The sequence below is a fragment of the Nylanderia fulva genome, unplaced genomic scaffold, assembly GCF_048542155.1.
Source record: "Nylanderia fulva isolate GAGA-0341 unplaced genomic scaffold, ASM4854215v1 Scaffold19, whole genome shotgun sequence".
NCBI lineage: Eukaryota > Metazoa > Arthropoda > Insecta > Hymenoptera > Formicidae > Nylanderia > Nylanderia fulva.
In genome coordinates, this window is record NW_028190161.1 from 959,358 (window position 1) to 984,631 (window position 25,274).

Below are 25,274 nucleotides of genomic sequence, written 5' to 3' on the forward strand. Positions count from 1 at the left end.
TGCGCGGCACGCGGCTCGGCGGCCAGTCTGATTCCTCGTCGCAGTGCGATACGGTCGATAGAGGTGAGCCACGTAACGCAACCACAGTGGTTGCGGTGAATTGCAGTGACAAAGCACCGTATGGCATACTCGAAAGAATCACCCTCGCCGCCCCGTTAGCCACTTTACGCGCTCTTCCACCCTCTCGATTTCGGGATGAGCTTCTCGTTCAGTCCGCTCGCGGATGCTGAAGAGATCGCCGCCACGTGAACGTAAGAGTGACGTTAGAGTGCAATTCTCGGAGTATCGGGATTATGACAACAAATTTTATCGCGTGTTAACGTAGGATGATCTTTTAGTTCTTTCCTTCATTCTGCGGAAGAATTTATATCTTCACATTTATGAACATGATTAAGCTACACGAGGACTTTCGTTGACCGAAAGTTATCGCGAAAACTGTTGACAGTTCTGTTTTTTTTTTTTTTGCGAATAAAATTCAGAATAATTTTGTATTTCTTGAATAAACGTCGTTCACTGTCGACCTTGTAATAAAGATAACAAGCTGTCTATGCATTTATATAAGTTTCTAAAGCTGTTTGAAAAACGGAGAAATTTACAAGTGTATGAGGAATCCTTAACGAATCATCAGAGAAATCGGAAACGACCGATTTGCCACGATCACGTAAATCCTTTTATTTTACGTGTGGAAGTCGACAGTTGGAAAATTACGGTTGACAAGATTTGCACAGATCATCCATCGATCACTCTGGAATTTCCTGACGCGAAACCGTGACACAACCGTGACATAAATTCGCGGCAAAAAAAGGAGGTAAAAGAATTGTCGAAAAACTGTACGACGAGGAAGGTATACAAACAAACACGCTTGAACGAATATCAACCAACGGATAAAGCTTCGTGCAAACAGAGGTGATAATGTCACCATGCCGTGACATTGAACGCTGCTGTGGAAATTGTTTACGTATCTCGGGCCGGCATTGATATCAAGACACTCTACTGAATTTACGACACGAGTTCACGATCAGAATTCTGATCAGAAGAGAAAATACCGTCTCTTTGTCGACTGATAAATTCATCGCGATTCATTCTAATCTAAAGAGCCACAGTTTATTTGCCGAGCAAATCTACGGAACCAGTCCGGAATAATGCTCTCAATTATCTCGAAGCTAGCAGACTCGTCTTCTGTCAGATATCCTCGAGATACCACCGAGTCGACGTGAGAAGAGAACGCGTGTGAACTACAAAGCTGCAACTTGAGGGTGGATGGTCGACGTGGACAAAGAGACGCCCGCCAAGTATCGATCGACCTGTATCTTGAAGAGGATGCTCCCTTCGGTTTCATAGAAGTAGAGTGCATATCGTAGCGCATCACGCGTCGCGAGGGCAGAAACGCAACGAGGATAGAGCTAGAGGGTGAACGAGGGAGAAGGAAAGAGACGGCCTGCAGCAGGCGACGTCATGGACAATCGATTTACTGTCGACCATCACCCTCCCGCGACAACCACCCGACGCAGTGCAATGACCTCTAAACCGGGAAGAGCCTATAATGTGAGGTAAGTTGCTTCTCTCGTGGTAGGAATCGCGTGAGAGTCGCGACAGGAGAAGAAAAGGGGAGCAGAGCGATGAGATGACGAAGCGAAGAAAGAGGCTGGCCTCCTCGAAGAAAATAGCCGCTGCTTCTTCACGCGGTGTTCCGACGTCTACGACTTTCACGACGTTTTTCTTTATTTTACTTCCGGCCTCGGTTTTCCGAAGAACGATTTTAAGCCCTGTTGCTTTTATTTAATGGAAAGAAACTCTCGTTAAGTTGATGCTTTACACGCGGCGCGCTATGCTATTTCGTCCAGACAGATGACTAATGAGCAGTTTATTGTATGTCGAGATATATTTTATATTTAATTATTCAAGAGTATTCAATATAATTAATATATAAATTAATAAGTATAAATGTTTCATTTTACCGTGTTGTTAAATTATTTTATTTTATTTTTATATAACTTCTTCTGAGAATGTGTTGCATTTAATGTCTAAAAAGAATTATATTGCATTTAAAAAAATGAGAGAAAGAGAGAAGAAATATGAAGAATTTTATATAAGAAAAAATGTAATTTTTATTTAATAATTTTGTTAACAATAGAACAATTTAGAACGCAAATTGTGTTAATTGCAACTTGCTTGGAAAAATAATTTTAATATAATAATTATTGAATTGATATTTATTAAAAAATATTATAAAGACCAACTTAACTAATATTTCCTACATTATTTTCTACTCGTTTATGTTCTGCATTGTTTTACGTAATTTATACTCTTAACAATAATCGAAAAAAAATAATTAATTGAAGTTAAGATTAAAATATCTTTTATTTATGCTAATTCCTTGGAGGAGACGACTGAAAGAGTTTACATTTTAGTTTTCAATTAAAGATAAAGAAGTTTTTGAAATATATGTTTATTTTATGTTTCACTTTTGTTCGCTTCTTTTCGAGGTCGAGTTTTAAACCGAGCATTTTAAAGCTGAAAGCAAGGTCGTCTGTTTATAATACGACGCAAGCACGATTCCACAAAAATGCATCATTTAAACGCAGTATTTATAAAATTGCATACATAAATGTGACAAAATATTACCATTATCGCACGTTTGACTCAGCATTTAAAATCAGAATAAATAAATTACATTCTCATCATTTAATGCGTGAGAAATACAACTGTCTGATTTTAGATATGTATATATACTGAATATACAATGTTATCCATTGTCGGATATAATTAAGAATTACACAAACGCATTTAGTATTTTAAACATATAATTTGAGCGCACAAAATATATGCTATTCTAAAAGCGTTGTTAAATGTAGGTGTCTGATTTTGGGTTTATTTGTTAAATAAAGGATCGCGTAAAATGTCAATACAAGAGAGTTACCACTTTTAACATTGAATATATATAGAATCTGTAAATCAAAATGCATATATGTATACATATATATACATTCGCAGAATTAATGTGCACTGTCTGATTTCGCGAAGAGAAGAGTTCGCCGGCGGACGTTATGAGATAACTGACAAGTATAGTTATTATTTCAAACTCAGAGACTCCTTTATGTCCGAGTACGCTTGGGTCTTTAGATTCTCTTGGGAATTGAGAGAGATCGCCGCATTTTGCTAGAGATCTCTTTTCCTCTCTGATTATGAATGTGAATAAAAAAAAGAAACAGTCGCGAAACCAGTTTCAAACATTGGATTGAAATTCACGTCCGTGATTATTAAGAAAAAAAAATATTTATTTTTTACTTTACAGATAAAATCATTATAGCACTTGAGATTAAAAATATAATATAAAAATCCAGCTAAACGAATAACAATTTAATCCACGGATTTATTACAGTAATTGTGTGTTAATAAAAAATAATAATAAGATTTTAACAAAAAAAGTGATCATGACCCAACAAATGAATTAATATGGAACAGTTTTCTTGCATCTATTTATTTTTTGCTCTTTATTTTTCTTGATAATTATTTCTTTTTTTTCATAAAGGCCACAAAGTGATATTTTCCATTTCAAATTGTATTTAATCGTAATAACTCAGAAAATATTATATAAGCATAAATAAATAATAAGTAATAATTGCCAAAAATTCTGTGTTTTATGCGTATTGCTATTTTATTCATATTTCTAATTTCGAAATATATTAATACATGCACATATAAAGCTTTTTTAGTAGAAGATAATTTTCTATAACAAAGTTATAACTTCCATCGAATCTTTTTATGAGATAATAAATATTGTTAGACTGACTTTTATGTGAACGAAAACGTCAAGAAAAGTTGTCCTTTATCACTCGAATTTACGCGATTGTCAATGTCGATCTTTACTCTTAGAATCTCGATTCGCTTTTAATCTTTTTTTTTTTCAATTTCATGATTGAGTTCGCTCATTATTACGGGTCAAAGCAACATGTGCCAGAGCGTTAAATTACCTACTTTCGAGGCCTTCGGGGTGATTTAAGTGGATTTTATTGTAACCGGTAACAGCAAGTTTCCGTCGTTTGTTCAATCCACGTGTGATGATGTAAATTTTTTTTTAGCGATATCTTATGTAACGCAATTAAATCTGAAGATGTGATGCACATAAAAGTGAGTACGAAGGCAAAGGAAAAGGAAATGGATTTGAGAATGAATAGAATACCAAAGCGGATCGCTGTTGTATATCTCGCGGCAAAAATGAGTTATTGAAGAATAACGTCATCAATCTTGAAGTTGACTTACAACGAATATAAAAGGGAAGAGAATTTTATGCCAAGGAGAAGTTATGGTGACATGCACACAATGCATCTTTTTATGTTTATATATGTACATATATATTATAAATATTATATATTATATTACGTATATATAATATTATATATACATATATAGACGATAAAATGAAGTATATTCACATTCGAGTGCGAATAAATTATTTCTATTTTTTTACTCTGACTAATCGATCAAAATCTACAATATATAAGCAAATTTCAGCAAATTATTATGAAATTTAATTTCCACACAAATTATATCGTAATCACCTGAGATAAGTATAAGACTCAATTAATATCAAAGGCAACGTGTCATTAATCACACACACAGCAAGCGTATTAAATCTCGTACATTAAAGAAATATGCTGCAATTACGTAAAAAGGAAAGAATACATGGCTACGAATATATGAAATGTCATACACATGAATAATTGCCGCTAGAATCGTAGTGTGTATTAATATAATGAAAATATTACGTTTTGTGAGACGCTGTACATGAAATTGCAAATCCATTTTTCATCTTTAGTTATACATACTATAACATCTTACTCATTAATTAAACATTTATTGATCAATTTGGTATTAATTTGTAAAAATAATAAAATGTTAATGTTCTTTGAATTATATATGATTAAATACTCTCATTCTTTTCAAAAAGTTTTAAATAATGGAATTAATTTTTTAATTTTTTCTTATTTAAATTCACAGACGAAATTTTAATGCAATGGTTATATATAATTGTATATAAAAACATATATTTAATTATATATAAAATATTACAACACTTATTATTTTATATTGCACTGTCAAAAGCTTATTTAATAATGTTATTGTGAAAAAAAACTGTGAATGCAGCTAATAATATCAATCAATATACGATAATTTTAACGAACGACGCATATTTTCATTACTATTGTAAATTGCTATGTTAGATTTGAGTCATAATAAAAGGTGTGGCGTGGGAAGCTTAAGAACTTGCCGGTCTTATATATTCTTCTTGCAAGTATCTTTCACTCGTTGTCATTATGCTTGTACATTTCTTATTATCGTCCGTGGTTCATCGCTAGCACACTGTTCTGCTCTGTTCTATTGTCTGTAGTCGAGAGTTAATCTCTCGATTCTCTGATAAAGTACAGTTGAATTAATGAATACGCGCAGCTTTCGACAAAAATGACAGTAGATTAAAAATTCGGCCATTTTTTTAGAAAATTTTAATGTTATTATTATATTATATATAGGTTGATTGTTTCTGTAGAGATTTGTTTTTGAAAATCGACAATGTTATTCTCGCTGGAAAATTTTATCAATAAGTTTTCTCAAGACGTACATAAAGTTTTTAAATTTTAAACAGACTTGTGTTTATATAATTATTAAACATATAAGAAATATATCTTCTTAAAAAATTATTAGAAGAATATTTCAAGCTTTACAATTAGTTAAAGCTTTGTGGGTTCGCAATTGTTGAATAGATTGTTAAACTGCTCTTCTTCTATATTTTTTTAAAAGATAAGAGTAACATAAATCTTCTAAACAAACTGTAATGTGTACGCTTGATATGTATGTTATCAGTGGAATAGACGTATCGTAATATGTACCACACCCTTTCGTTATCGTTAATAACTGAGTTATAGAATAGCAAAAGAGCAAACCCTAAAATAAACTAGGTCCCTGATAACTTTCATCTGCTATAATATGGAGAGAAACGTAAGATTATTGATAGACTATACATACATACATATATATATCACAGTTATACAGCTTATCTTTTTAAAAAATTATACATTTCTATTGATATTTTGCCGCAATATTATTCGATATTGCTCTAATAAAATTCTAAATTTCAATAAATTTTAATAATATTAAATATATTTTAATGATAAAAATTGTAATACAATTTATGCTTGAACGAATAAGACATTAAATTTTGATTGGTCTTTCTCGTTTTTGCAATTTTGAATAAAATGTTATAGAATACAAGTTACACTAAATAACAATAAAATTAATAAGCTAAGTCTCTTATAATAATAATCAAATGAAGAGAGAACAAAGTGAGAGTGATCACCGCAATAATTATCACGAAGTAAATTTATTCAAAGGTCAAGTAGATTTATTCGATAGTTAAATGTTTTAAGGTGTACGTTTCGACCCCTTTCTTTGGGTTATCTTCAACGCAATAAAATTGCGATTAAATTTAAAATAAAAACTAACAAATAAAATTTTTAAAAATATTAAAATTTATCTTTATAAAAGTAATGTGTGAAGTAAAATAAAGTTGCTCGTCAAATATCGCAGTGAAATGAACGTTACGTGATTTTAAGTTACACAAATTTGTTAAAGGTCACGCTGACATTAAAAAATCTTTGCATAGTAATTACTTCTTGATTTCAATTAAGATAAAAGTTGCATAATCGTACTTTAATAAAACTATAAATATATAACGTAATATTTTGCGAATATTAAAACCAATTTAAATTTGTTGGAAAAATTTTCGAAAGATTTCAAAAAACAATACATTTTGGATTTTTATTGTAAAATATAAATAATGATAATATATACAAATGTTTTTGACAATGTAGGTTATATACATAAGGTTCGAAGATCTTATCTTATTCAAACTTTAATCAGGTGTACATATGACATGTTAAGGTGATAAGGTGTTAATTGTCATTAGAGTGTTCTTGTAGCCGATGTCATTATATGTGTATATACAAGATGAGTCACTCACAGAAACGAGATGGTTCCGAAAAATAAATACGAACATTATATTTTTCCTCAAAATGTTCTTTCTTCAGATTTTTTGTGCTTATCAATATTTTCTATAATTAGAGATATTTTTATTTTGTTGCATATTATTAACATTACAAAAATAAACTAAAAAAATTATATATTATTACATTATTTAAACTTAATAAACTTTGAATTTTTTCTAAAAATAGATAAGAAAATCTTTTAGAATTATTTAATGTGCTCTTCGCATTAATTATATTTTCTATTTTTTTCGCATCTTTAAATTCAAGAAATATAAACATCTTTGTTAGATAAATTATATTTCGGGTGACTCACTTTATATTAGATGTAATTGTACCAATTGTACTGCTTGTCAAATTTTGCCGTTTAATAGCTATAATTTTACATTAATAATGAATGATGTCGCTTTCTCTGCCATCTGCCAAATAGTCAATGGTTTGAATGATGTTATTGATTCAAGTTGTTCGACATCTGTTATCTATACATTTGTTTATACTTGTCAAAAGAATTTTAAAGATAAAAGAACAAAATAGATTCTATATATAATATTTTGACAAAACTCATATATGCATTATTATATATTTTTATCACATTATTTATGTATTATATGAATAATTTTTATATTACAAGATTTATCTTTTTTTTTAATTTATATTTTTCCTTGAGAAAATATATTTATAAATGATAAAGAAAGGTATAAAATTTTTAGATTTTTTATATTTATATTATTATATTTTATGTTAATATGCTGCATTTTAACATCAGGCTTTATAATTAATTAATAGTTATGTAGGCTTACTTGTCTCATTTGGAAATTAAATACCCAGGTAGCAAACTGATGTCATTGAAATGTCAAAATGACATCACTTTGACGTCTAATGACATCATTTTGACGTTTAATGATGTCAATTTGCTACCTGGGTAAAAGATGAGATGTCGCAACATTTCATTTTTACGTACATAATTATATGCTGGCAGTTCAAAAATATATTGTTTCTCGTGTCGGAAGTACGCGAAATATATCTTCAAACCGGAATATATTAGTCTACAATAGCTGTTGCGCAAACCACCGACTAATTATCGGCTATTACGTCGGGCTGATGCGATGGCGCGGTCCTGGTTGCATCATTAGTCTATTTGTACGATCGCTCGTAAAGTCAAAGAAAAATTTCAATGTGTGTGTAGGATCGAGAAAACCTGAGGTTCAAGGTCGCAGGAAATCTCCTTGATGAAATATTTATGTTCGTAAGTTCGTGTCAAGTATTTCGATTGTCTAACTGAAGTCTATATGGGTGACGAAAAGCGTATAAAACATTTATGAAACAAGAGATTCGAGTTATTCTATTCTCGGTCGTGACGCGATTTTTTTAATATTCTTGTATTAAGATCATAGCATAGCAAAATGTAATATACATATATGTAAAAGATAAATGTGCAATATTTTGCTGAAAATTTAATTAACTTTTATTAATATACGTTTAATTAATTTTTCGCGATGTGGCACCTCATAACAAATTAATTATAACAAATTCGACCGTAGTAATTAAGATAATTATCACGATTAAGCGATTGAGATAATTATCCTGTTTCTCTCGCCGAAGTTGTTTCGTGTATTGACAGTTGCGTAATAATATTTGCAATGTGCGTTTTCGTTATGACATTTTTAATATCTCGAATTTTTCAAATGCAAGAGTCACACCTATAGCAATCACGTCGATCGAATTACTATGTATTTTTAACGATTGTCGCACCGGAAGTTGACTGTGATGATCTTGATCATCCTTGTGCACGCGATATATCGCTCGATAAAAATATATATATATAAAGTCTTAAGCAACTCATACTTTCTGATGCACATAATATTCTTCGAGCAAATGTTATTGTTCGTTTAAATAATAGTGTTTTCTTTCAGTGATATTTAATTAAGCTTTAATTATCACGTTATTTCATGTAGAATTAAATAGATTATACTGCAAAATTAATTTAACTCTAATTTTTGACAAATTTTAATAAACATTCACTAAATTATTTTGAGCGATAATTGTCAAAGTATGACAATTTTATCAATGGTAATAAAAATATTAAAATCAAATTCATATCATAGTTCTTTGTCGATTGTGCGCAATCAAGAGATTGATTTCGCACGCGCGAGTTAAAGAAGAAAAGAACGACAATTTGTGCTTTGATCACGCAAAATTCTAGCTGTAACATATCAACGATAAAATTATATGGCGCCATGAAAAACTTTTCTAAATCGATACAACAATCTACTTTCCAAGTACCTAATTAGAGGAGAATCATTGCGTGATTTGCGAAATCGTGGCACATGGCTTTCGTTTCGCCGCTTTCACGCGCGGATAAGTTTACGCTGTGATAAGAGACTGATTTTTCTTTTTACGAACATCGTTTCGTGATGCGATTTTTACGTAACCGCGTTCTATTACTCGCGGCGACCAATGAGGCGGTTATTATACAATTTCGTTTCGCGTTTTGACTGACAACCGACGACATTGTGATGCAGATTACAGTACCTTGTATGGTCTATGACCAACCTGACCTTGAACGAATGTCGATATCTGGTTTCATGTGTAACATGTCAGTAAATTATGCAACACTTCCTTTATCAACCCTTGAACGCTCCCAACGAGGACGCGGCATGTTTGCATGCAAAGCAATTTTCTGTAAAGTTTCAGTTTAGTAAAGAGGAAAACACATTTAGAAATTTTTTAAAAATTTATATTTTAAATCAATTTAAACACATATTAATGTAATTTTTATATTAATTATAATTATATAATATTATAGATATATTTAAGTTATTTTTATGTCGACAGATATTTGAAATTATTATAAAAATAATAAGGTAAGTGAATAAACAGTTTTTTAAATTGTTATAAAAATTAATAAACTGTATTTATTTTGAAATATATTTATATTGTAAATTTTACCGTATTGTCATCTATATGATTTTAATTCTTGGTTCGATACATATATTAATGTGTCAAGTTATTAATTTTTTATAATGCCTTTATCTCTGACACTATGAATATTATAAAAATCACACGTTAATGCGAAATTTTTAAGTTCTTGAATCTTACAGCTACAAGAGAGAACATTTACATAATTTGCATATACATAATATATTCGTACTTACACATATAGATACTTAACAAGAACACTTTCTATGCGTTTAGTAATTCTTTTGTTCTGATTGGCATAATTTGTGAAGACGTATCATTGTATTTTCGCAAATAGCTTAATTATCATCATTATCCTACTTGCATCTCATTTCTGAAATATTTATGAATGTAAAACGCGATTTATTATATTTGTTTCAGCAAAATCTGAGAATAATACTATGTTATCGCTTTCACTAATTAAAAAATCGGTAATAATCTACATTTTTGCATATTTATTCAAATCATATGTATCTATACAATATAATATTTATTTTCATAAAACGATTTTTTATATTTTATACAGATCTAGACTATAACATTCATACGTCGATCGTGATTATCTAACTATTTTATTTAGAGAATTAGAAATAATTTAAAGTAAATTAGAAAAAGATAAAAAAGATATAACATCGTAGAAAGAATATATCTATTTTTTATCAAAGTACAAATAAATATTGCTATATGCAATTATTACGATCCCATTAAATTTTCAACGATTATTATTTTCATTCAAATTGCTATTAAAAAAAAAAGAATTTTTTTTAAATAAAAAATATGCCGATACTATATAAAATCAAATATTTTTCTTATCACGTAATGAAGTATTAGAAGATGAAGTACACAGTATATCGAGCGTTCCCAAGGTTGTCGGAAAATTAATTATGCGCAACGAAGAATAGCCGTTCGTTCGAAGGTCGCGATGACGTAACGAAGGTAGTAAGACAACTGGACAACGATCGCATAATCGTGATAGATCGATCGGTCGAGGCTGTTATTGAGATCCGCGTAATAATTTTCCTCTCGTCGAGGAAGATGGCTATTCTACAAACGAAAGTAACGTGCGAAATCGGGAATCTCTCTTCTCGCCCGGAAATGTTCTATATTCTACGCGTTTCGTAAGGCTTCTTTCTTATCATCGCGTTAATTGATATTTTTGCTTCGATAATCTACGCGTTCAAAAGTTCCGCCTGTTATGCGAGCAGTAATCGTATTCCGGCACGTGCCGTTGCACATTGCTATAAATTAAGTTTGCCGATAAATTGTTCAGATAATCAGAGTTACGGAAAAGAATGCGATATATGCCTTATTCTTGGCGTTTCACCACTGCTATAATTTTGCATGTGAAAGTCATGTGCAAGCTTGAAAATGGAATAAGATTGCACACGCATTTTTTAATAAAAAGTATTTTATATTATTTAAACTAAAAAGAAAAAAAAGAGAAAGAGAGAAAAAGTAAAAACAATTAGTAAATAAAAATATTAACTAATAAACAGCAGTTATCTTATATTAGAAACAAAGAGCAGCTTTATTATTTAAAAAATAGAATTTATATTAAAATCTGGACACATGTATAAAACGTATGAATTTTGTCATACAAATTTTTTCAGTATTATTATACTACTATTATACTATTTCTTAATTATAATTAAAGAAAGTTTAGAAGTTCTTAATCATTCAGCATTTCCAGTGTTATGCTACTTTATTTATAAAATTAATTAAACGTCATAAGATAAACTGCAGATAAAAAAAAAATTGATAAACACGCGTGCCAATTATTTTAAAAATATCGAAATTTTTAAATTATTATTGATATATATTTGTTTACAATTTTTGCAATAGCGTCCTATATATTGCTCCATAATGCGAGAAATTACTGTATCTGCCTTGTATATATTATTTATAATTATTTTTGAAAATAAATCAAATTAGATAATTGAAAAATAAAATGCAAGTATTAGGATAAAGATGAGGACCGCATAAAAATGACATTTGTATATATCAGTGAACAATCGCGATTTTCAGTAATGAATCTGAAATTTCGCACTCTTATTATTTTACACGCGCTGGAGATCAATGCGCTTCTACTCTCGAGTCGAGCAAGAGACGATAACGTGCTGTTCCAGAGCAGTGATTCCGGTCAGCCGGAATAGCGGTACACGCTCGGCGTACGTCTTCGTTCTCGAATTATTATTATGTTGTTGCTGCTTTCCGCGAGGCGCACAGTAGCACGCTTTGTCGCGAAAGCGGAAGAAACCCGTGCACGCATAATGCACGAAGCCATTTTTTTTTATTTACCGCCACGTATCCGCGGCCTTTCTTTCTGCTCATACTTTTCACATTTTAAATTTAATACGTCCTATATTTCACGGATCGTAAAAATCACATGTTCAGACGAATCTTGTCTGCAGAATTTTTATTTTCCAAATCAAAGTGTTATTTTTACGTACTTTTTCACGCGTGTGAAGTAAGAATCTTCAAAGTATTATAGTCAAACGTGTTCTTTTCAAATTTTGTGAGAACCAATTTTGTTTACCCAGTTTTTTATCATTGATAAAATTAATAATTTATAAATGCAATTTTTTCTTCCGTTTTCAATTTTCAATAAAAATTGTTAATGATTTTCGGTCGAACAGTTTGCGACACTCGGTCCATCGGGAGAGAATGAACGTGAACGTCACTTCTCGTCGAAGCGCGCGGTCAGTGCAGCGCGGTGCATCGGCGCGATATAGCGTGCTGCTGCAGCTGTATCGGATAGTTGGTCGAGGCATGTGCGCCGAGTAACGGCTAATTGGCCACCTTTCCTCTCCGGGAGAGGAACCCTCTCTCTCTTTCTCTTTCGTGGCCGATCCGCGCCAGTTTTGTCCGTTCTGTCGTGCGGTTTACACCGAGCTGGAGCTCCGGCGCCTCCGGGAGAACACTATGAAGTTTCATCGATAATTATTTTTCTTGAAAAAACGACTTTCCGTCAATCGAACTCTTTACATCGTAAGTGATCGTCGTCGTCTTTTCTTTTTAATTTAGGATTTTTTTAGGCAAAACAATATTGTGCAACTTGCATAGAAATATTTTTTTTTAACGATGGGTATTTATAAAATGATACAATTTGCAAAAAATCACTTATACATATTACTTCGCTTATAAATGGGAGAGTGAGAGGAATAATTCTTTTGTAAAAATAAATTTTGAAGAATAAAATTTTGGTCTCTTTATGAAATATAGTCAGTTATAAAATGCGCGGATTTACAGTCGCGAAAAGTGCTTTGCTCCGAATTGATCGCGCGAGTGATCCCCGTGAAAGTGCATCGAATGAAGAAGTCTAATTGTGCGCGCCGTGCTTTTATTAATATAATGCACCGATCCGTTATCTATCGGAAGTTATCGACTTTCTTCGCGAAAAAAGCTTGACAACGATCTACGGAAATTAGAAACTGGAAATGGATTACGAGCGCAAGTTGATTCAGAATATTTTATAATTTCTTTAATAATAACATTTCCAAATACTTTTTAGTGACGCACTTGAATTTGAGCTAGTTTGGAGAGACATCGAAAGAAATATTTTATTTTCTTAAAAAGATTTTATATAGATTTTAGGAGAATTAATATCAATTTTCTTTATTTTAATCAAAGGCAACAATTTATTTAAAAGATTTAAAAGAGACAATTAATAGAAAACGAGAATAATAATATAGTAATTTGATAATTGAGTCGCCAATATTTAATATATAGCAATAAACGTTATTAGTTTATTTTAAGATACATGTTTCTATCATGACATTACATAATAACACACAATGTACGCAGTACATTCGCCTTTCTCTAACACTTTTATTAGATTCAGCGAATTCTACTTATAAATCCTGCAAATATTTCTTTTTATACAAGTATTCTCTCTTTTTCTGGATCATTTTTCTATTTAAGAATGAAAGATATAATTTTGACAGTGATATCATTTGACTTTCTTTCAATTTCAAAACTCACGTTTTCAAAATTAAAAAAAAAAATAACAAATATGTCAGAAAAGTATTTTGAAGAAAATCTTTTTAACAAATAGTTCAAAATAGAAGAAACGGAACAGTATTAATATTATGAAAGTGACATTTCAATTACTCCTCGAGTAATGAGGAAAACTCATTCACGATTTGCGCGAGGTTAAAACAAGTTAACGAAGTGATGCTGTAGATGTAATGAGGGATATTTGCCGTAATCGTCGTGCCCAGTCTTAGCGTGCATGATGCAGCTTAATCGTCCGGCTAATTCGAAGTTTTGCACGCGAGCGACGATTTACGTCGAAAGGGAATTTCGTTCTAATTATTCCGTTCTAATTACAACTAGTATTAGCTTCAAATTTTAAGTGCGTTATTGGCATCGCATTAGACTCTATTATACTATATAGAATAGAAATATCTATGAGAGGTTTCACTTTTTAATATAAATTTTTGCGAGGAAAAAGTCTCTATTCCAATTTGTTAAAGATATATCTGATCATACTCACGAATATTAGGAAATAAAAATATCGGGAACCTTTTTCTCTTAAAGCTCTTCTGTCTTTAATGGATGATACAATTATTTCTATTAAATGAAAAGAGAGATCGTAAATGTTATATCTATTATATGAGATTGCAATAGTCATCGATTTATAGACGGTTTAATATCTCGGCGTCCTCTCACTATCGCCTCCGGCGATATGAAGTGTTATATCTTCACAACACACGTCAATACGAAGAAATGAGACACTAATTTACGCGTAAGAAAGGCTAGAAGTGTTTGTAGAGAAGGCGGTTAATAATTAAAGTTGCTAGCAATTGGCGCTAATAGTATGTATCGTTGAAAACCGGTCTGCAATATGTGTTATGATCATTGATCATGAAGAAGAAACGGGATGGTGACACTTTATTCGGCCTCTCTGCTTAGTAAGCTTTTAATGCTGTTTTGTGATATGATGCACATATGTTTCGAAAAGCATACGGTGCAAAATAAGTGAAGAATATAACACAGTTGAGTACAGTAATAGAAGTGAATAAACGAGATTGATAAGATGTACTTCGAAAAAAAAGAAGAGGAAACTGAATCTTATAAATAACATTGCTCTTGTACTAGTATATATATATTTTTAAAATTTTAACACGTCATAAAATTATATTCTACTGCATTATAATTTATCATTTGTATTACATTTATGCATTTTGATTCCAGTTAATATCAACGATAAGTGATATAAAAATTAATTAATTATAATTAAAAGCTAATAAATTGATACTTAATATTTCGAGCGAATGCGTTTGTCTTTAAAAGTTTCGATAATAAAAAGTATGAATGCGTGGGTGTTACGACTCTCTAGTATAATTTAAAAATGATTAGAACATTATCTATATTTTTCAAATGGCATATCTAACACACGTGTGTAGATGCGCCATTAATTATTGATGTTTCATTATAATCATGTATGTTCAGATCTCCGCGAATCGGAGGTCCTCTGTCGCAGTCCCTGGCTATGATTCCTCCGACCATGCACGGACACGAGTTTAATCAGCCCCTGTCGAGAGTAGTCATGGTCCGTAAAACGGATCAAAGAACCTTCAGCAAAGGCAGACGAGGCGGTGAACCTCTTTTGGAAACTGTTACCAGGGAAACCGTCGAACTCTTCAACGGCGGCCGAGCAGAAAGGAAGTATACTTCCGAAACGAGAGATATTGTTACACCAAAATCAAACAGGTTTGATAATATTCTTTTTATTTAGTGTGAATTCATTTACCGTGATATGCTTTCTGAGTTTTATATTCGTTATAATTTATGAACACTATATACTAATATTTATAGACGATATAAATCCTTAGGATGTCTTAAAAATTTGAATTAAATTGTATAATATATAAGAATGCTTGAATTAGAATATTATTAGTTTTACTAGATAGATTTTGAAGCATCTTAAAATATTCCACTTTATGTAAAACTTTTATTTTTGAATCATTCTTTTCAAATTATAAATTGTATGTAATTTTATTCTTACATATACTCTATCACGATTGATGTTTCATTTTAATGAATAAAGTTTAAAAGATTTTTACAAATTTCAATATTTAAGACAATCATAAGATTATTTTTAAATTAAGCCTTTTGTGGAATCATAGTTTAAGGATATAACGAATGAATTTCAAAATAAACATGTGAGGTAATATCAAAACACGTTATGATAATTGAAGTTTAAAGTTACGTAAATCAGCAAGTAGTGATTCAGAGATGATAATAAATAATGTTTTTCAACTACAATTTTAATCATTTATATATATTTTCTACTTCATAAAAACATATTGAACAAGCAAAACACCTGCTATGTTTTATTATAATACATTACGATCTACCTATATCTGATATATGCTTAAAATATTTTATATGCCAAAGAAATGTTAATTTCTCATGTTTCACAAATTCTCTATAAATTTTATTAAAAGAAGAGACACTTTGTCGAAAAAAAATTATCGAAGAAAGATGGTTTTTGAAAATTATTGATGTTGACAAAGAATATATACTTACGTCGCAATATTTAAAATAAATTAATATGATATAATCATGATGTGTTTTGTGTTAGAATATTGAAATATTCTTCGATGTACGTGATTAGAATTGCCTTTCCTTTTTACACTTGATTCTATACCGGAAACTTGTTACACGCGGAAGAGGGATTCGGCAAAGCTTATTAGAATTCTGTCGTAGAATCAGCTATTTCGTGTTCCACTTTCTTTTTTTCATTAGTATTTATATACAAACTGCTTCAATCTCATTACTTTTTTCTTACTTATAGAAATTGATTTGCATTTAATTGCTGAAATGTTTAATATAAAAAAATTAAATTTTTATGATAAATAACAGATATTATATATCTTTGTAAAGCAAGCTCTCACGTCGCGTTATACAATAATATAAATATTTCGAGAGAAACCGCAGACCACAAGTATTCAAGTGTCTCGTGTGGAGAACCGTACTTGCTCTTTCATAACTTTCAAAGCCCATGAAGAATTTGAAAAATGCACAGCATTTGAAATATCTCTCACATTCTTGTAGAGCAATTAATTCCTCTCGGCATTCTGTAGCGAGTAATGCTAGAACTTGTACTTTGATCAAATAATAGTAATATATAATAAAATAATTTCATGTTTTTATATGCAAAGTTTTTACGTGCAAAGTGTTTTAGATAAAAAGATTCTGATTTTAATATCAATTTGGCATTTTTCCTTCAACGGAAAAATTTAACAAAATATCTTTTCTTATAATTATTCATTTTTCGAAATTATTTTTTGCAAAATTACATATCAGATACAGATTTCTTATTAAAATAGCATTAGTGATATTAAATAAAGGGACTGTTGTTATTTGTCTTTAGTTTTGAAATATATGTTTAATGTTACGAATGCATTGCTGACTTTCGTGATTTACAAAATCATTATTAGTAAAATGTAATACATGATAAATCAAAATTTATTTACTCTCCTATATCTTTTCTTTCAATATTTTATTACTTCCTGTCATTATTACGAGCATGGAGATCCACAAAAATGACTTTATGAGTTGTCTTGCTCCTACCGTGTTCATGAAATGTGAATGCAATTTAACATTCCTCTTGTGTAAATCGTTGCTCTTGTAGTATGCCGTCGCTCAACGTGCAAGGAACGAAAAAGAAGGTGGTCGGTTTTGTCGATCAAGTGTCGCCCGAAAGGTATAATCGCCATATGACAGCGCAAACTTGCAGTCTAGCCAAATTCCGATTCCAGTGAAGCGCAAGTAAGCATATGAAAGACCGTCTGGCTACAGACGGCACCGACAGCATTTTGACGATGTTGTCACTTAGATGCTTTCCGAAACTTCACTAGGATCGGTAAGTGGTCCTAGTTCACTAGCGTATGACGTAGGTGGCACGTAGAAAGCCGAGTGACAGCTGAAAGTTCGCGTGCTTACGTTCAAACGAGTCGCGAGAAGAGACGGCAATTTTATAATAACGTTGTAAATTATCGGCTTTCACGATATAGTGTAACAAGACGATAAGTTTGCTCGTTGCTAAGAGATTGAAACCTGCTGCTGGATAAATTGAAAGCGCATATGAGATTCTCGGACGCTGTAAAATAGATAACTTATATGGTAGATTGATATATTCCTCTCTTTTAATAATTGTAATGATAGCTTGCGAAATAATTTTTACAGTTTAGAAACTATTTTAAGATGTATTAATAATTTTCTAAAAATATAATTTTATCTTGTCTATACAATGTATAAATTATTTTCAATAATAATATTTAATCGTTGTGTAAAAGTTTAAGTTATAAGTAATATTTCATCATTAAGTCATGGGTAACGTCGCTTGTATGCTGACGAATTCGCGAGGAAAAATTCACGGATCGTTTAACTAAATGATTAATCGCACATGAGATTTATTTTGTTGGTATTAAATTCTTATCGGCGAGGAACACATCATCTGCTCGACGTCGAATGCGATTTCGCCCACGCGATCGAGGGAGAACTTTCGGTGCAACTCGTTTGAATGCGTCAAGAATAATAAATACAGTAAGATATTAAAATGAAATGGAAGAAATATGCATGATAAAATATAGCATGTTAAATACGCATGTATCATGTTCCATTTTACTTCAAAGTTTCTTGGTGATTCAGAATTGAAGTCTAGAATTATAGAAAATTTTATAATTCATATATAATTAATTTATAATTTATAATTTTATAATGAAGCAATTATAAATATCAAAAATTTTCGTGACTTTAACTTTAAAGACATTCTTTATTTTTTCTCCCAGTTTTAAATAAATTTTGTCTTGCTGATAATTTTCAAGAAATTATTTATAAAAACGTTTAAACTCTTAAAAGTTACAAGAGATCTAAATTTTTATTAAGCAGAAATGAATAAAAAATATTCAAAAAATTCAAGAAATTTTTAGATTTTCTTATAAGACAAAACATGCTGCATTTTATTGTGGCCGAGCCTTTATGGCAGGTATCTCTTTTCCTCTCTCTCTGCGAGCGATGTAACAAAGGAAACGACAACCTTTCTTCCGCGGCGACCATGGCCGTGGATGCTCGTAGGAAGGAGGAAGTGCTCGTAAAAATATATGTGGTGGTACATACGTGAGCGCACGATAAAGCCGCTATTTCATTTCGCGTGATCTTTAACAAGGCCCGGTGAGAGCCTTCGGACTTTCAGCTCTTTCTTAGCTTTCTGATGTCGTAACGTCTTTTTGGGCTGAATACTGAAATTGTAAATTTATTATTCATTATTAAATTTATTATTTAACTTTTTCATACAATCGTGCTGATAATCTAATCCTTACAAATGCAAAAGTATAATGTTATTCCATGATGCAGATTCATTTTAATTTGTGTTTATATTCGAATGTATAGGTAGTTATTTTTTAATTAAAATTTATATCTCTAACTAAATCTTTTCGCGCGCAATAATTTCTTGTGAAAGTTTTTAAGATTTATATTCTAAACAAGTTCTGCTCTAAATACATTCTTGCCATTTGGCATACTGTTGACGTGTTTGCTCTTCAATGAACAGATATCAAATTGCGAATTATTGGAACTCCATGAAAAAAGACATTAAATGTTCTCCGAATTTGCAGAAACAGTCTATCTTTGTAAACGTATCAGAACAAATAATCGAATTCTCGAATTCATCAAATAATTTCTGACATTCGAAAATGTTCATTTTCTTGAAAGTCTGATAATTTATCTGTATGATGGAATTAATGGAATGCAATTCACGACAATTATTTGTATCGTAATGGGAAATTAATTGCATAATCCGGCATTGCTATTAATTATATTTAACGTATAATTTTTCGCGAAACAGATTTGCATTATTAACGTATAATGATTAGATATCTGCTGCATGAATTGTTTACACGAACAAATAGTATTCAGCCTATCATGAAACACTCTAGAGGACTAGATTAGAGATATCTTTGTAATTCACACAATGCTGTTATTTGTTAGATGTCTTCACATAACTTCGATAACTTTGATTCAGTACGCATATCATAATTGAGACCATCGCACATCGTAATTTCAATGGCTTTTCAGCTTGCTCACATTTCATCAAGATGCATAAAATGTATCAGGATACTATTTGAAATTACATACGTCACAAGTATTATATGTACTTCACGTAATAACGCAAATATATATAAATATAATATAAAAGTAATTTGATCTTGCCAAGATAAAAGGAAAAAAAATATATGTCAAACATGATAACAGATTACGTCGCATTAAAATAATGTAATTTTATCTGTAATCTGTGTCTTTGAGAATTATCAGAGAAAGGAATGCGGTATTTTTTAAATGCGCTTTTGATGCGTAAGATAAGATTCGCAATTTAAGATAAGAACGCAATTTTCTATTACAAGCTATTACGCTTCTATCACGAAAATATTTGGATCAATCGCACAATCGTTTTAACACGTTTCAACTCATGAAGCTTTTATATCACATGTATTTCATTACCTGTTCGACTGTCGGAATGAGAGGAAGAAAATATGAATTTTGACAAATAAAATTGTAAGATAAATTAGCAACTTAATTAAATTCTTTTTTCTTGTTTTGACATTTTTATATTTTTACAATGTATATACAATTGATAAAAATCTTTATTTTAGTTTTAATCTTATGTTGCATAAAAAAATGATAAAAATTAGCAATTTGGCAATTTTAAATTAAGATTATACTTCCTTTAGTTCCATTATTTCTTTGATATCATTACTTTAATGAGAATTCCTTCTAAAATTCTTTTAAATACATTCTTGTATTAGTGCACTATATTTTTTTCTAAAAACATGATTGATTAATAAAAAAACATATCTCACAATTTTCTTTACAATTTCTACAGAACGTGGACTAATTAAGGAATTCTTCTTAAAGCACAAGCAAATTTAAATTAACAAAATTCGATTTATATCTCTCTGCTGAAATAGAGCCACTTCTAATGTAAAAAAAAAAATGTTCAATAAACTCGATCTGCTTGTTTAAAGCGTTCAGTGTTTATGACTGCGCGTCGCTGTGATGTCTGGAGCAAAAAGGAGCTCTGTGTTTCTTCGTATACCGTGTAATCGGTTTACTTTCAGGTCGAGGACGGACTCGGTAAGATCGAAGTCCCCGTTGACGGCGTCGCCGGCATCACCGGGTCCGTTGTCGAATTCCTTGCACGGTAGTTTTCACGGCAGTCTAGGAAGCGATGGCATGTCCTGCAGCAGCGCCAGGTCCTCCTCGGCGTCTCCTGATTCCGCGAGATACTCGTCCTCACAGGTAATGACATTATTGCGCTATTGATTATCGAGATTTCAGAGATCCAAAAATATGTGAATCTACAGTTGCAAGAATAGACAAAGATTTTAAATACGTAGCGCTTCGAAACCTAAGAAGGACTAAAAAATTAAATTTCTAAAGTTATGGAACTAAAAATCGAAGAAGTTCAAACTTTAAAGGTGAAAAGCACACATAAAAGATAAAAGGTAACAAGAGGAGAAAATGGACAAAAATAATTTAAACTAAGACGATGGAAGAGCTCCAAGCTGCATATCTTGATGTAAATGCATGATGCAGACGTTTATGTTGCGCATCGAAATAAAGGAAGCAAACATTATTACGACGCGAGTTGCAGATTGAATTAATAAAATTACACGCAACGCTAATAAGCAATTAGATCGTGCTACTTGTGCTACTTGTGCAATAAATTCCGTTTTTAAAATGCACAGAGTGTTATATTTTATAAAATAACTGTATTTATTTACATTGAATACATTTTTTAAGATGAACTCAATTATAAGCCGTTTATCTAGATTGGATTTTTAAATATAAAATATTTTTAACAGAATCTTGTACTGAATCAACACTGCTAAATAATTTTGAGGTTCGATATTTATACATTGTAAAGAAAATGTCTCAATTAGAGGTACAGAAGCAAAAATGTTACTCCGACTTTATCGACGAGACGACTTTCTTTAGGAGATAGTTTCTCATTATCTGTCGCATTAGTTTGCCGCAATCTTCTCGTATTAAGGGAGTCTTTTGGTTTCAACCTACTTGGTAAATTAGCCGGTTGGAAAGCATAGCTCGCCATACGTGACGTTGCGTGCAACGTGTGAAAAGAGCCTAAACATCATAAGACTTCTCTCTTCACGAAGAAGTGCATTGCCATCTCGCTATGACTCATCATGATCCTTTTTTTAAGAGTCACGTCCGACCGTTTCGCACGATTGTGAACCATATCGGCGGATCATTACGCCATACAGTCATCATTTGGTCCACGCGATGACTAATTTGCCTGAACTATGCGCTCGCGCGGAATCGATTTTTCCGCTCCATTTTCCGCGTCGTGTTCCCATTCGCGCGACTTGTTCTTCGTATATGCGCGTCAAGTTTTTGCACTCACGTTAATAATTTGTATCATAAATCGATGCATATTCATTAAACGGCAGACTTATATGTCTTAGTAATCGTCAAGATCTCAATCAATTATCTAATGCTAAATTAATGGTCGATCGAAAGAATTTGTTTGAATTTGGATACATATTGGAACAAAGGTATTTAATTGGCTCCAATATGATACATATTTATGTTTTTTTATTTCATTAAGTCATTGCCTACGTTGTGCGAATGATTGATAATTAAACAGACAATCGCGACGATAAGCTGTGAAGCTATCGTCAATTAAAGTCCCACGAGAATTATCGCTGTTTCATGCTATTCCGAGCTGTGCCAAATTGCGATCTCTAATTTAATCTTCAGACTTACATCTGAAAAAGACATAATTTTCTCGTCATTCATATATCGTTGATTAATTCATGCGAAGCAGAAACGAGCAAAAGTTCACGAGTTTCTTGATCATGTGGAAGAACATATTCTTATAGGACGATATGGGAAGTAATTGGTGTCGGTTAGTATACTATCTACAGATGGTTCCGCGTTTAAGTTATTAAGGAGAATGCCTAGCTTTTATCATTAATTTACATTGCTTTTTATCACGCGTATGCGTGTTCATTTTATTTACGCTGCATTTTAATTAATACATAATAAATAATGTTCCAAAGATACAAAACAAACGGTTAATTAGTAAGTATAGTTAATTGCCTTCACCACGATCTTTGTGCGAGTATAAATTATTAAGAAATTATCAAGATTTTATTAAAACAGATTTGATTATGAAATCTGCGGATTTTGGTCCGTCATACGGTGTTTTCTCTATATGTTGTAGATAACAAAGACTGACACGCGTAAACCGTCTGTGCGCAGATCGGGGCCTCCGAAGGAATTCATCAACGTCTGCCTCGACACGCACAATTTCTACCGATCACGGCATGGAGCTCCACCATTACGACTCAGCAAACAGGTTACTGTCGATTTTCTTTCTGCACCGCAATAAAGTCATGTAGCTGCGATCGAACAACTTCCGAGAATCGAAGAAGCCCGATTTTTTTTATGCTCGCGATGCTCTTTGCATCGTATTCGAAAGTTCTTGGAACCGTCTATATTAGCGTCTTTACACCGGAAACGATAAGCAGAGGTCGTTTAATAATTTACAGCTGTGCAAGACAAGTCAAGACTGGGCTAACATATTAGCGGCTAGGGGTAGATTAGAACACAGGGCGAACATTGACTATGGAGAAAATCTGTATTGTATATGGAGCTCCAATCCGAAAACTATCGTCGGTGGCGAAGAGCCAGTAAATGAATGGTAAAATTTATAATATTAAATTAAATACTTGTATTTAATTTATGTCAAATTGTTTTTTTTTTTTTTTTTTTTTTTTTATTAATTAGACATTTAAATTATCTTAATTGAAATTCTACCTTTTGCAGGTATGCTGAAGAAACTCAGCATCAGTATGGAAAGGAGCCTACAACGTTGAAGACTGGTCACTTCACTCAAGTGATCTGGAGAGACAGTACTGAATTAGGAGTGGGAATGGCTAGGAATCGAAATGGTGAAGTTTACGTTGTGTGTAACTACAATCCCGCTGGAAATTTCTTAGGCAGTTTTACGGAGAATGTTCTTTCACCTGTGGAGACTAGTCCTGCAAAACGAATTAATTTTACCGACTTTAAGCAACAGTATACGATGAACGAGCAAGCGTGGCAGCAGGAAGCATTGCTGGTTCACAATGAGTACAGAAGAAAACATCGTGTGTCGGACCTGAGATTGAGTCCGGAATTAACGGCTGCTGCCAAGGTAATTTTGAAATAATATTGTAATTATAGCTCATTAAAATATACACATTATGGTTTTAATTCTATTTTTTCATATTTATTTTAGACTAGAATATGATTGAGAGAGAACGGAGATTGTAAACATTACATAAAAATCAAATGCGTTATTTATTTTTCCGTAGGCTTGGGCGAACACATTGCTAAACACAAATAAATTAATACCTCAATCTTCGTCTTCATACGGCGAAAATATATATTCGATGCAGTGTTCCGATCCCAAACTGATCGTCTCTGCGCGTGAAGTCATTTCAAAGTGGTATTCCGAGAAGAAAGAGCATAAATTTGGCGTCGAGCCGAAAGTTCTCAATACATGTACGTATAAAATAATGTTTTAGAGATCGATTCGATTCTATTTATATTTATTTTATGTTTATCATTATGCTTAATTATATTTAATATATATACTTAATAATTTTTGACACTATAAAAATTATACATATTAAGACTTAACGTGCAATAAGATTATAAAAGTAAGTAAAATATATGTTTATGTTTGCAATATTTCTCTATTTCTTGTTTCATTTATAGGTCATTTTACCCAAATCGTCTGGAAAAACACGACTGAAATGGGTATTGCTATGGCCAAACGAGATGGTACGTGTGTTATAGTGGCATGTTACCATCCAAGAGGTAATATAGTAGGACAGTTTACTGAAAATGTATTAAAACCTATAAAAAATGTCTGTTAGCTGATTAAGGTCCTTTTGTCGATAATATATTTAAGCTTTATTTAAGCTGTATTTATGTATCGTACAGATGACGTTACGCATAATATACATATGTAATGTACATATGACACTTTGTGCATACACGTAGAATAAATACATTCCACGTACACATATTTATAATTTTTTGGTTTTATTTTTTGTACTTCTTCTAACTTTATCAGGTGATAAAATATATATCAGGTAATTATTTTTTTTTACAATAATCTCTCTTCTATCAAAGATCGCAATGACTTTTTTTGTGGCTTCGATATAAAAACTTATATTTATATTGTGCATTTAT

At 31.5% G+C, this 25,274-nt stretch overlaps 1 protein-coding gene across 6 annotated transcripts; it reads left to right on the forward strand.

Moving 5' to 3' along the window:
- On the forward strand, window positions 1-25,114 carry LOC114936041 (uncharacterized). Of its 6 annotated transcripts, none has more exons than XM_029309015.2 (9): window positions 1-63; window positions 15,453-15,713; window positions 17,641-17,712; window positions 21,125-21,305; window positions 23,254-23,388; window positions 23,582-23,733; window positions 23,859-24,228; window positions 24,389-24,578; window positions 24,795-25,114. In XM_029309015.2, exons 2-9 carry the CDS (start codon window positions 15,493-15,495, stop codon window positions 24,953-24,955), a joined length of 1,482 nt encoding a protein of 493 aa, XP_029164848.1. In that variant the 5' UTR covers window positions 1-63; window positions 15,453-15,492; the 3' UTR covers window positions 24,956-25,114. The 6 variants fall into 6 exon arrangements, with proteins under 6 accessions (XP_029164848.1, XP_029164845.1, XP_029164846.1 ...); XM_029309012.2 differs by having other exon boundaries at window positions 4-1,550; XM_029309014.2 differs by lacking the exon at window positions 1-63 and adding an exon at window positions 12,746-12,986.
- Window positions 25,115-25,274: the final 160 nt, after the last annotated feature.

Coding starts and splice junctions, on each gene's coding strand:
- LOC114936041 (XM_029309012.2), top strand. CDS start 1,456: ATGGACAATCGATTTACTGTCGACCATCACCCTCCCGCGACAACCACC. Junction 1,551..15,452: donor GGAAGAGCCTATAATGTGAG/GTAAGTTGCTTC, acceptor ATGTATGTTCAG/ATCTCCGCGAATCGGAGGTC. Junction 15,714..17,640: donor GTTACACCAAAATCAAACAG/GTTTGATAATAT, acceptor TTGCTCTTGTAG/TATGCCGTCGCTCAACGTGC.